Source organism: Zea mays, chromosome 5 (assembly GCF_902167145.1).
Source record: "Zea mays cultivar B73 chromosome 5, Zm-B73-REFERENCE-NAM-5.0, whole genome shotgun sequence".
NCBI lineage: Eukaryota > Viridiplantae > Streptophyta > Magnoliopsida > Poales > Poaceae > Zea > Zea mays.
In genome coordinates, this window is record NC_050100.1 from 285,901 (window position 1) to 299,472 (window position 13,572).

Sequence of the window (13,572 nt, forward strand, 5' to 3'; positions counted from 1 at the left end):
GAGGATGAGATATATAGAATGAATTTTAGAGGATATTCTTGAAGACAGGAAGGATATAGGAGACGAAATTTTTGATGTGAACGAGGAATATTTTTTTATTAGAAGACGCTACTAGAAACAGTCTTAAAACTTCAAAGCATCCGTCCTCACGGCGGAGTGCGTTTGGCGCTTTCCTGGCTTTATGGACGGCTGGAAAGAGAGAGCGGTGGATGGCATCGATTCGTCCGCTACGTAAAGCTTTGGTAATATAATACTCCGTACTACTCCATACGGCAGCACTCAGTGGTAATATAACACACTCCCAGTCTCGGCTCTCAAGCAGGTCGCCCAGCTTCCACGGCCGCCGCCCTCCCCCCGTCCCTTGCCACATCCCGGTTCGCTGACGCCGTCCTCCGCCCAGCACAAAGCAGTCAACAAAGAACTAGCAGATGGTTTTGTGTTTTCAAAGTCACAAACCAACCATCCAGTCAACAAGTCAAATACCCCTTGGGAACACTACAGAGTTTGCCAAAACTCATGACATTTCAGCAAGCTTTTGGAAACTTTGGTTACCCTCATTTCCTAGCTCTTTTTCATTCAATTCATCGGTATCTGAACCAAGGTCCTCTGTGGATCCTTGGGCATCACTCACTTTTGAAGGAAGTAAAACAGCATTTTTCTTGTAGCCCCATACAAGCATCGAAATATTGTCCTGTGGTGTTATAAGCCCGTCCTCCCTGGTGCAGTTTCTCTGCTCTTTCAATGTCTGTTGATCTGTGAGCTTTATGTACTCCAGCAAAATCTTCTCATGATCTGGCCGCCATCCAAATGGTAACGGCGTGTAATCAGGATCAGGAACCATCGACATCCTTGTATACTGAAGACCATCAATTGAATCAACAAGGCCCATTCTCAGCAAATTGTGATACTCTGGCGACTGGCCTTTCTTATCCTTCAATGGCCGACTAAGATTTCTTGACGCGATCTTATAGACCTTTGCCCTTGACCGCAACTTGTACTTGGCAGCATATAACTTTGCCAGTGACCCCCTTATAATGTAAGAGCAGAAGTTGACAACCTTCTTGCGGTTATCAGCGTAGCGATACCACTCTGCCATCGTCAGCAAAAGCTTATTCATCTGAGAATTTGTGTGAGATTGTGTGGCGTGGAACATACGGAAGCATGGTTGTGGATCTGGTTCGCGGTCTCCTTTCAAAAACTCAAGCTTCCGGAATTGTTTGATGCACTGCTTCAGACTAGCTGTCACTGAGAGCAGTGTACCAACTCCCTTCTCACTAATGATCTTGCCTCCTGTAGCAGTGTAACGCAGTGTTGGGTACACAACTCGACGGCACAGCACATGGTCAAGGAACATGACTCCTTTTGTGATGTGCTCAATAGGGAGGCTCTCGTTATCAAGTTTGATCCTGAATCGCTGATCACAAAACTCAACTAGCTGCTTCCGGAGCACCGCCACATCCGCTCTTGGCCCCCTCACACCAATCAAGAAATGCCCGCCGTATCGAATGTAGTCCACCTTCCTTGTCTTGTCAGGGCCAGTCGTGGGAACAAACTCTGGCCATGATGTATTGCCCTGCTCAATACCATCATCCCCTCCCACAACATCGGACTTGGATGGCTTGTAAAACTCCTTAATCCTCTCTTCCATCCACTTATCAAACTCATCCAGGCACACATTGGCAAGCAACGGGCTCAGCACCCCACAATGGCCCCAATCAGGCTGTGTCTGTGCTTCCTCTGGTGCAAACCCAAAAAACGTCTGCAGCCAGTAAGGGTCAGGCTTCGGCTCCCCCTCTGGCAGCACCTTCTTCTTCTGGTATTTCCTCTTGGTCTTCTTCTTCTTTACTGCAGCATCATCGCTTGCGGTCACCACCGAGGTGAGCAGGGCCGAACGGATCAAATCAACCACTTTTTTATCACGCACATCACGGATAAGCGCACCGACCACGAGAGCAGGATCAGGCGAGTGCAGGAGTGGGGAGAGGTCGCCCTTGATATACCAGAGGTACGGAGCAAAGCTGCGGCGGATGGTGCGAATCGCGGCATGCGGGGATCGACCTGGGCGGAAGGCGAAGGACTTTGGCGAGAACCTGGCTTCGTAGACGGGCTCGAGCAGGAGTAGGAGCAGCTCCTGCACGACGCGGTCCTGGAAGGGCGATGGGCCGGGGGTTGTAAGGAGGGCGCGGAGCTTGCGCTTGGAGAGGGTGGCAGGGTCCGGCGCGTTGGCGGCGCGCGGGGACTGGAGGATGGGGGTGAGGCGGTTGCCGAAGCGGAAGCGGCCGTCGAGTACGGCGTTGCGGAGCGTTAGGAGGGAGGCGAGCGTGGAGGCCGGGATGGAGGAGCGCGGCAGATAGGAGCCGGTCTCGTCAGCGTACGCCTTCTGGTAGGCGAGCACCCACAGCTCCAGGCGAGAGAGGAAGGGGGTGAGTGGCTGCGGCGGTGTGGGGGTACAAGAGCTGGAGGTGGAGGCGGCGGCGCGGAAGGAGGATACCCAAAGGGAAGCGGTGATTGCCACCGGGTCATCGCGGAGGAGCTGCGTCGGGTCCAAGAGGTTCCCGTTCCCGGAACCGACGCCGCCGATGCCCCCGACGATACCACGGTTTGTGGAGGTGGTGGGGTCGGCGACGAACTGGTGGCGTCGCAGGGGCGCGGGTGGGTAGGGATGAGGATAGGCAATGGAGGAGAAGGAGCGGAGGCGGAGGAGGGATGTGACAAGCGCGCGGCGAGGCGGCTGCATCGGAGGAGGCTAAAACCCTAGCGGTGGCCGTGGCCGGCGGCGTCGTGGGGTTTGAATAGAGATGGCAATGGGGACCCGATCCCCGATTCCCCGCGGGGAATTCCTCTATTAGGGGATGGGGATGGGGAAGTTTCTTCCCCCACGGGGATGTAAATGGGGAAAAGTTCTCCCCCGACGGGTAAACGGGGACGGGGATGGGGAAGCATTCCCCATCCCCGTTCCCCGCGGGGACCCGTTAAACTTACATGTGACAATGTTTTCATGTAATAGTTAATGATAAAAGTAAAGAATTACCTTGTCAAGAGATCACCCGTTGTACAAATACATTGATTTTAATGTGCACATAATGAATTTTACATTTAACAATGTGTATAAGTGACAATATTTTACATTAATAACAAATGAAGTACAATTTAATTATAATTTAAGCGGGGATGGGGATCCCCGACGGGGATTTATCCCCGCGGGGAACGGGGATGGGGAAGAAATGTCCCCCGCAAGCGTTCGTGGGGATCCCCGCGGGGAAATTTTTTTGTCGCGGGGACGGGTTTGGGGAGCTAAAACCCGACGGGGAATTCCCCGTTGCCATCCCTAGGTTTGAATGTTTGATGGGTAAGCGCCGAGTGGTGGCGCTGGTGCGTGCACGGGAGAATTTTGCAACCATGACACTGCCAAGGGCGGGCTTCAGAAACATGGCACGCCCAACCCGGCAATTGTATTCGTGGCATTATAATCCTAGAGTATTTGAACATTTAGCATCGGGCTCTGGTAATGGTCATTAGCTCTTGTCAATTTCCCGTTTTGCCCTCGCGCCGTTTCTTACCTGGGCGCCGTCCCTCTGCCGTTTTCTTACCTGGGCGCCGTCGTCTTCCAGTTTCGTTCCGTCGCCTTCGTCTTCCTCCCTCATTTCTGAGACACGCAGCTCACTGCCAGCGTCCCCTCGGTCTTCCATTTTCTCTCCTGTCGCCCTTCCATTAGCCGGATTCTGCTCCTGTGTTCCACCCTGGAATCCGTTCGTCGCGAGCTTCAAATGAGGCTCGAGCGCCATGGATCTGTCCCGAGCGGCGTTCGTCCAGCAAGCGAGTCACCGGACCCTGCGCGCCCAGCTGAGGTAACTGTTGATATGCAGTAAAGTAGGTGGCCTGTTTAGCGTATGTTTTGTGTGTAGTGAACTAGAGCCGAGCTAGGCGTATTTTTGTGTGCAGTGAACTAGGCGACTAGCTGCCATTATAGTGTTTGTTGAGTGACATGGAGCCGAGCACCCATTTAACATTTATTTTGTGTGCAGAGTAATATGAATGATCCTATGAACGACGAAACGACTACCTGCATGAGCGAAGAAAATGAGTGGGCATTGACTTGTGTTCCCACAGAGCATACAGAGGTTAGTGGTTTTAATGAATTATAGACAATTTAGTAGATAAATTGTATATTAAAACTATGTTTGGTGAATAGGGGAGTGGTCATGCAATGCATGATGTCGATTGGGATTCAATACTTGTAGAAGAAACCAACAATGAAGAAGGCAGAAATGATGTGACTAGTGAACAAGGTCTATATTTTCAGCTTGGGTTAGACAATCAAGGTGATAGAAGGGAAGATCATTCAAGTGGTTGCCGTTTTGGAAATACCAACACATGTGAAGATGAATTGGGAGCAGGAATTCCTTGTACTGATTCAGTGCTTGATGAAAATAGGACAATATATGATATGAACAATCCAGTTATGGAGCCTGGTAGCCTATATGCAACAATGCACCACTTCAGACTTGCAATAAGACAATACGCCATTAATAAAGAATTTGAGCTTGGAATAGAGGCTACCAATAAGACTAGATTCAGAGGGTATTGTAAAGGGCCAGATTGCCCTTGGAGCATTCATGCTAGACCGGAGAGGAAAGGGGCGCCAACAATTCAAGTAAGCTGAGAATATAGCTAATTGTACTGTATATTTGCTTTATATCTACCTTTGCATTCGTGGTTTCATGCTCATGACACTTTAACTAATTTTCAGGTAATTGTATTGAATGACAAACATACTTGTACGTCTAGTGGTAGACGTAAGACCACTACACCGACAGGAGCTTGGGTTGCGGCACGTGCGCTTCCATTATTGATGAAGAAGCCTCATATGGGAGCTAAGGAGCTACAAACCACATTGCAGGACACTTTTGGTTGTACAATTGCATATGACACAGTTTGGCATGGGAAAGAGAAAGCTTTGAAGGAATTGTTTGGAAGTTGGGAGGAGAGCTTTCAGCTTCTATGGCGTTGGAGAGCAGCAGTAATGGAAAAATCACCGGATAGTGTCATCGAGCTTGATGTTAAAATGGATGAGGGGCGTCCTTTCTTCACTCGGTTTTTTTGTGCGCTCGGTCCATGCATTTCTGGTTTCAAGGGTGGGTGCCGACCATACCTTAGTGTTGACTCGACAGCTCTGAATGGTAGGTGGAATGGTCACCTTTGTTGTGCAATAGGTGTCGATGGCCACAATTGGATGTATCCAGTAGCCTATGGATTTTTTGAGGCAGAAAATACAGAAAACTGGACATGGTTTTTTAACCAGTTGCAGAAGGTTGTGGGGGATCTACCTTTGCTAGCTTTGTGTTCAGATGCTTGCAAAGGTCTGAAAAATGCTATGAACAATGTCTTCCCTTATGCCGAGAAAAGGGAGTGTTTTAGGCATCTCATACAAAACTACATAAAGCAGTTTGGTGGGTCTGAGTACATGTATCCAGCTGCAAGAGCTTATAGGAGAGAAGTCTTCGAACACTATTTCAGCAGCATTCAAGAAATACCTAGTGTTACAAAAAGCACTACACTAGAAGATGTTACACAGATCTATCCCTGATCTCATTGTAATTCAGCCCCCACTTAGCACAGTGCTCAGCTAGTGTCTCCGCTTCCAATGGCTGATTCATTATTTCTCGGTCACGGAATACGTCCTCCCACACCACACTATCTTCGCTACCATAGCCAGCTTCTAATATAGTTGTTGGATCCATCATCGAGACCTGACAGTCAATTGCAGTAACTTCTAGCGTTTCAGCTAACTCGTCCAAGGAACGAGCCACTTGAGTCAGCTTGAAACCGTCGACAACATCTTCATCTGTGTAGCACAAAGAGGCAGTATCTTGAAGTTTCTTAGCTGCATCACTCATTAGAGACAGAGAATATCTGAGTGCTTGCGCAAGTTTTTGGTTAACCTAAAAAAAATTAACATCAGACTATTGCCAGTCATATGATCATGTTCTGGAAATAACTAGTGAACTGAACCAACCTAGGAAACTAGTTGATTCAGGAACTATCCAGTTTCTTATGCCCTCAGTTTGAAAACATCATAGGGTTGATCATGGTCAGCCAAAAAAATTAACATCAGACTATTGCCAGTCATATGATCATGTTCTGGAAATAACTAGTGAACTGAACCAACCTAGGAAACTAGTTGATTCAGGAACTATCCAGTTTCTTATGCCCTCAGATTGAAAACATCATAGGGCTGATCATGGTCAGCCAAAAAAATTAACATCACACTATGGGAATCTCATATGACCAAGTTCTGGAACTAACAAGTGAACTGAACCAACCTGGAAACCTACCAGCTTCTGGAACTGAACCAACCTGGGAACCTATAGCCCTCCGTAAATTATCAGTGTAGTATACAGTTCACTCTTTTCAAAGAAATCATCATAGGGCAACTTTCAGTCTCAACTCAACTGGAGAATTTTGCAAACATGGCACATCATCAAACAGGCTGAATCATCCTTAGCCCTCTCTAAACAGCCATAGCCCTCAGTTATTTTTTAACATAAGAAGAACAAGTGTAGTATACCGTTCACTTTTTTCAAAGAAAACATCACAGGGCTAGTACATCATCTCACATGAGCACAAGCATCAGGTAAATTTTTTGTGCAACTCAATCATTGCCGGGCATAAGGTAAATAGCAGTGTGCAACTCAATCATTGTCGGGCATCAGGTAAATAGCAGCAATGTCACTTCGCATTTCAATGAGAGGACTAAACAATCTCAATCATTGCCTGGCACAAGATTAGTTTGAGAATACAAACCTCAGAATATTTGGCAATAGTCTCCTTAGCACAATCGACGGCTGCACTCGCCTGGCTGTAAGAACTCATAGCAATTTTTTCCGCCGCCACAGCGGATTCAAGAACATCAAGAGTAGAAACCACATCGTTACCTAAGGAAAATGTGGCGCAATAATCACCAGCAACCATACAGGCGGTAGATGAAGCTTTCATTGTGTCACGGGCGGCATCAACGGCCGCGGACAGCTTCTGGGAACATAGCTCCGCGGCAGGTTCCATGCCAGCCTCCAACTCTGCAAACCCTAGGGTTAGCGAAGTAATAGATCTCACCAGCGTGGTCGGGGCGGCAATGGACCACAATAGCGCAGGTGCGGAGCCTGGTCAAGGGGGTAGGGCGATGGGAGGAAGGCACCGCACTGCGAGAGGAACAGATCCGGGGGAGGAAGGAGCGAGGAAGATGACGGCCAGTCGAAGAACACATAAGAGAACGCTCGCCTCGGGGAGTAACGGCGACCACAGAGGGAGTAACGGCGCCCAGGTAAGAAACGGCGCGAGGGCACTGGAAGAAAGTGACAAAAGCTAATGACCATTACCAGAGCCTGATGCTAAATGTTCAAATACTCTAGGATTATAATGCCACGAATACAATTGCCGCGATGGGCGTGCCATGTTGCAAAATTCTCCGTGCACGGCAACGGCGGCGCGGCTGAGTTGCGGCGGGGAGGGATGCCGAACGCCAGAGCCCCGGGTGCGGCCCGCGGCCAGTGGGGAGAATGTAGCGTTATGTTGGGCTTTGACAGTGGACGGCCCAATGGTTTTGCCCCCAAAATGGCATGGCCTAATGTTACGTTAGTCTAATGGCATGGCCAAATGGGAGGATTACTCCATAGATCAACTGTCAGCTTTATATGTAACTTGCTAGCCACTGAAAATCCTCCAGTTCCAAGGCACGTGATAATAGCTTTTTTTTTCTTTTTTTTCCAAAACACATCTTCTACTAACTATATAAAGCATTAGTTTCAATGATCGTTCCGCGTCATCTCAAACATAAGGTTGAGCGAGCAACCAAACATACCGTTAATGCTTGTTTGGAAACAAGGATACTAGAGGAAACTGAAAGTGCTAAAATCTCTTCCGGCATCTTTGCTCTTAAACAAGCCCTTAGGATTAGTTTGGGAGAAAAAAAATTGGAGGAGATTAAGGGATAAAATCTCTTTCTTATTAATTTTGAATAAGAATGGGATTTTAATCTTTTTAATCCTCTCCAGTTTTGGGGCTCCTAAACTAACCCTTAACCACGAGGATTTGCTTTATACAAATCTTTATACGTATGCTTTGATATGCATCTTGGACAACAACGTTCACTGGATAGATAGTTCCCTGTATAGATAGAGCCGTTCAAAAGGAGGCCATAAACTTGCTGGCCTGTCAAGCTAAATTTGACTCTTATTAAAAAAACTTGCATAAAATGAAAAAATTCAAAGACATACAATCATACTTAAAGTATATTATACGCTAAACAATATCATGATAAAAATTAATAATAATTATGATTCTTTAACAAGACGAGCCGATCAAACTTAGATGTAAAAAGGCAAATAAATTATAAAATTAAATGAAGCGAGTATTATAATATGGCCCTGTTTGGCAGAGCTTCATTTCAAAATTTTCAAGTATATTCCAATTTCTTCTATCCAAACAGGTCCAGCTCCATGAGCTCTAGCTTAAAAAAACTGAAACTATAGATCAATTTTATGGAATTTTTTAAGCTCCTCAAATGATACTTCAAAAACACTGTTTTCATACATCCTCATTAAATTGCACAAAAATTATCCACCATGTCATTGGTTACATACCTACTGATTCAAGTCTCTTTCTCCACCCACTCATCAAGAGTAATTAAGAAAACTCACACGAATTAATAGTATTTTAGAAGTTGGAGACTATGTGCAAGTCAAACACTCTTGAACCTTGCTTAATCAATTTGTTGAAGTTGTTTCATGATGAAGCTGAAAAACTGAAGTTGCAATTATTGAAGTGAAGCCCTCCCAAACAGAGTCTATATATAATATATATAGGGACGAGGTAATGGAAGCCCCAGCCAGATATTGCCACGTCCCGTACCAGCATGCGTCCCATCGGGCACGGATTCTTACAGACTTCAGTGTAAAACGTAAACCAAAACAGCGTAAATGATTACGAATTTTAGCGTAAATCGTAGATTTGTTTCGAAACGGTGAATGCGTCCCGAAAATTACGGCGTAAAAATCTCGCGCGTCCCATCGTGAGCGGGTTCTGACTTGGACAGATTTTAGCGTAAAACATGAACCAAAACAGCGTAAATGATTACGGATTTTAGCGTAAATCGTAGATCTGTTTCGAAACGGCGAATGCGGTCCGAAAATTACGACGTAAAAATCTCGCGCGTCCCATCATGATCGGGTTCTGACTCGGACAGATTTTAGCGTAAAACATGAACAAAAACAGCGTAAATGAGTACATAATTTATCGTAAATCCTATATCTGTATTGTAACAGCAAACAGGGCCCAAAATTACGGCGTGAAAATCGTGTGCAGTCGATCGTGCGCGAGTTCTGACTCGAATGATTTCAGCGTAAAACGTGATCTAAAACAGCGTAAATGAGTACGAAATTTAGTGTAAAACACGCGCACAATCTCACTTCGCAAGAGATTGCTGTAAAACACATCAAAAAGTGTCATAAATTTGGCGTGAAACGCAGTAAGACTGTTTTTAATGGAAGCATAAAACACAACAAGAAGTGTCGTAAAATTTAGTTTGAAAATGCATAAATCACGATGGTCTCATAGGGCACTTGTTTTGTTCACAGTATATCAAAATATAAAGTACAACGATATTTTGCCAATATTGTTGCAATCATACACAATTTATTTGACATGACAAAAAACGAGGAGCTAGCCCTGTCTTCGGTACTTCAGACATTTCGAACCATTAGCCTTAGCTAAGGCCGTGGTCCGAAATGGAAGCATCGCTGCTCAGGTCTTATCAAAACAGGTCTGTGTAAGCCTGTATAAAGCATAAAGACACGTCAGAACAAGTATAAGTACTGGGGGTGCATTGTTCTGAAAAGGACCAATTCAAATCATCGTAAAAGCATAATAGGAAGAACAAAAACAATGTAGGATTGGTGGTCTACATGTTTACAAAGCAGAGCATACGCGCGATCTAGTAATTGGGCATAATAGCGTATTCAACCACGGGTTTTATGTTGTCATCAGTCGTCACAGTGCACCAGTTGTAAAATATTTAGATCCATGCCACTACTGCTAATAAATGCATATGACAATTTAGAGCCGGTATTTTATACCTCAATTATTTGCTCTACACTTGTACAACAAGCTTATCCATCTAAATGCTAGAGTCTATGACCACTTATTACTGCAAACTTACGCGAATGGCCACTAGGAAAGCTCTTGCGCCCATCTTGTAAGAAGTTTTCTCACCATGGCAAATCACATCACTAGTCACTTGATCGTATAACTGCACCCAATATATCATAGAGGCACTGTGTTAATTTCAGGATGAAAATCATCTCTAGGAGTATGCAGTAATTAATAGTGACCAATAGCATTTACACTTTACAATTTCCAAAAAAGGGTCAATCACCTCGCACTGAAGAACAAGAATGTATGATCAGCTAGAGTCCCACCAACAGACTTCAGAGCAGCAATAATCCCTGCAAGAACTACAGCAGCCGTGCCCGGTAAATATCAGGGCTAAAGAGTTAGTACTGTTGTCTGGAATAAAATTCATTGGCTTTTAAGAAAAGCAAGATAAATTAACTAGCATCTGATTTGATTACGTGGATATCATCATTAAATACAAGATGGTTTGTCATGTACTTCTCGAGAAGTGTAAAAGCATTGTGGTTTGCAAAGTCCTCAAACTGTAATGCCAAACAAATTTTAGAAAGTGGTCTGCTACAGTTCGTTAGGAAACAAATAATATATTTTCAATTATTTTCCATACCTGGACAAGGACCTTTTGTCCATAGTTCTGCCTAACTGCGGCCATAAACTCATCCAGAAATTCAGAGTATTCCTGATTCAGAAAATGATTATCCAAATTGCTGAAGTACAAAGAATAAAATAGGAATTTCTCATTTAAACAACCTAAAATCAATCACCATAATCCATTAAGCCAAACACTCTGATTATTACAGTTCATAATCCCAATTATAATAATCGAACCATGATTCAAATAGGTGCTTAACTACCTTGCTGAAGTACCGCTGATGTAGGCACTCCTTCGCCAGCCCACACATGCCATAGTAAGACATCAGATTGGTTGTTACTTGAGAATATCGCTGTGTTAATAGAGTCATATATTCATGTGCTTTTGATAAATATGTAAATTAGAGTCATTTGCAGCAAAGCTACCTTATTGTCCACCTCAATTCATGCGGTCACTGAACATGGCATGCCTACAAATTATAACATGAAGTAAAAAGGCATGTGTTCTTAAATGTTCTCTCCCCTCTGCCGAAACCAACTAATTAAACTTGGGTGAGAAAATCAGTAATTTAGGAAGAAATACTATGTTAATAAAAGGCATGTGTTTATCAGCTAAGAACAATATTATCCGCACATTAGAGATCCAGTAGGGCCTGACGGAGGTAAATTAGAACCTTGCAGTCATCAAAGCAGCAGACTAAGAACAGTTAAACACATGGTCGTCACACAGGCATCAACGAACGTAGAGCGTCTTGATCCTCCAAGTTTCAGATTTGCTACTGCCCTTAAAGTCCGATGTAGGGGCCACTTTAACATCCGAATGAACCTGACACTTGCAAGCTGATGTACAATTCGTGCTTAATAACCAGATCTTACTCGCGGGGTTGCAAACCGAAACGGATCTGGGCACCGCCTGGCCGCAGGCGGGGTGCGGTCACGTGCTCGCCAGATCCAGCTACCGTTGACCTTCTCCTTGCCTTCCACTGCAGGCGCCGGAGCAGGGGGCAGTACTCCTACCGGCGGGGGCCTGAAGAATACGGCAGCCGCCTCCGCCTCCGCCTCCACGCGACAAGCGTAGGGATGGCAATGGGTCGGGTTCGGATCGGGTATGGTAAATATCCGCCCGCGACAATACCCGCGGGTATTACTCATACCCGCCCGTGACTATACCCGCGGGTAGGATTTTGTACCCGTGCCCGTACCCATCGGGTATCGGGCGGGTATTGGATACCCGCGGGTATAATTACATTCCACACAAATAAAACACATGGTTAACAAATTACAAGATAGAACAAAAAAAGATATAATAAATCTGATTACTGTTATAGAAGCAAGCAATATATGAGTACATAGCGTTTACACTTGAACCAAACTTCAAAGTATTCAATTCAACAAAACAACGAAGGTCTCTTAGAGTCTTGGACATGATTACATGAACTTGAACTGTTGGATAGCAAAGAAAAAATAGCACTCGCCTGGGCTGCAGGGGCACTACCGCACTGAGCAGGGAGCCAGGGACCCAGGGCGGGCTGGGCGAGCCAGGGGCGCTCGGTTTCTGCCTTTATGGCGGCTGGTGGTGGCTTGGATGAGAGGCTGAGAGAGAGACGGTGAGAGACCGTGACCGGTGACTTGGTGAGTGGTGACTCCGTGCGTGATTGCGTGAGGTGAGAGGACTAGGGTTCTGGATTATTGAATAAAGATGGACATTGGGTCGGCCGGTTTCTGGTGGGATGAAAAGTGAAAACTGAAAATAATTTCGGATATCCGCCAGGACCCGCAGGTAAAAGATAAAACCCGTACCCGACCCGATTTTATCATGGGTCGGGTATGGGTGAGACCCGCGGGTTAAATTTCGTACCCGAACCCGAAACCGACGGGTCGGATATCCGTGGATATCCGAACCCGCGGGTAAAATTGCCATCCCTAGACAAGCGACGGCGGAGGCGTGCAGTAGCCACGTCCACCACATGCACCTCGCGGCTCTCCTCAACGCTTTCGCGCGCTTGCCTCCGCTCCCTCTCAGCCGCCTCCACCTCCCGCTCTCGCTCCCCACGGCCTCCCGCCTCGTCGCGTCCTTCCCTCCACTCCTGCTCCTCGTCTGCTTCCTCCGCGCGCTCCACCTCCTCCCCTCCTCGCCGTCGCGCCCCTTTGACTCGCTCATCAAGTCATATGCGGAGGCTGTGAGATCCGGTAGACGTATGAGCTTCTCGAGGAAGGGGGTGAAGACCTCGACGAGGCGCTGGTCGGACTTCAGTGGGGATGGCGGCGGCGCAGCATCCGCGGAGGCTGTGAGATCCGGTAGCCACGGTCGTGATGCACTAGGTGGATCCGGATCTGGGCGGGGTGGTTGTCTGGATCGGGGAGTGGGGTTCGGAGGCGATGGCGGCGTGAGTGGAGGTACAACTGCCGCCACTGAAACCCTATTTTTCTTGCACACAGCCGCTGTCGGAAAGGTTGGATAGAGTGATCCGTTTTATACGATGGTGTTATAGCAAAATAAACGTAAACTTATGTACAACAAAGCGTAAAGATGAGGTTATATTGGATGGACTAGGTGGTGTGCTTGAAGCACCTGATCGATCGATTGAGTGGGGTCAGGGCTTTCTCTAATTAGAGAGAGCCCAGGGCTCCTAATACTATAACTATATATACTAGAAAAAGAAAGCGCCCTATCGGGCGCTGTATCAGGCATATTGAGATCAGGAGATATAACGTGTACAGTACGAAAATAAGCAACAAATTCAGACATACGAATTTAGCATTAGTATGTTGGCTGCATGATCGCAAGGACATGGA

The 13,572-nt window shown here is 46.3% G+C and overlaps 1 protein-coding gene across 1 annotated transcript; it reads right to left on the reverse strand.

The window, feature by feature from the left end:
- Positions 1-412: 412 nt before the first annotated feature.
- On the reverse strand, positions 413-2,754 carry LOC100191501 (type II intron maturase family protein). Its single transcript, NM_001136933.1, has one exon. The coding sequence runs from the start codon at positions 2,735-2,737 to the stop codon at positions 515-517; it is 2,223 nt and encodes a 740-aa protein (NP_001130405.1). The 5' UTR covers positions 2,738-2,754; the 3' UTR covers positions 413-514.
- Positions 2,755-13,572: the final 10,818 nt, after the last annotated feature.

Coding starts and splice junctions, on each gene's coding strand:
- LOC100191501 (NM_001136933.1), bottom strand. CDS start 2,737: ATGCAGCCGCCTCGCCGCGCGCTTGTCACATCCCTCCTCCGCCTCCGC.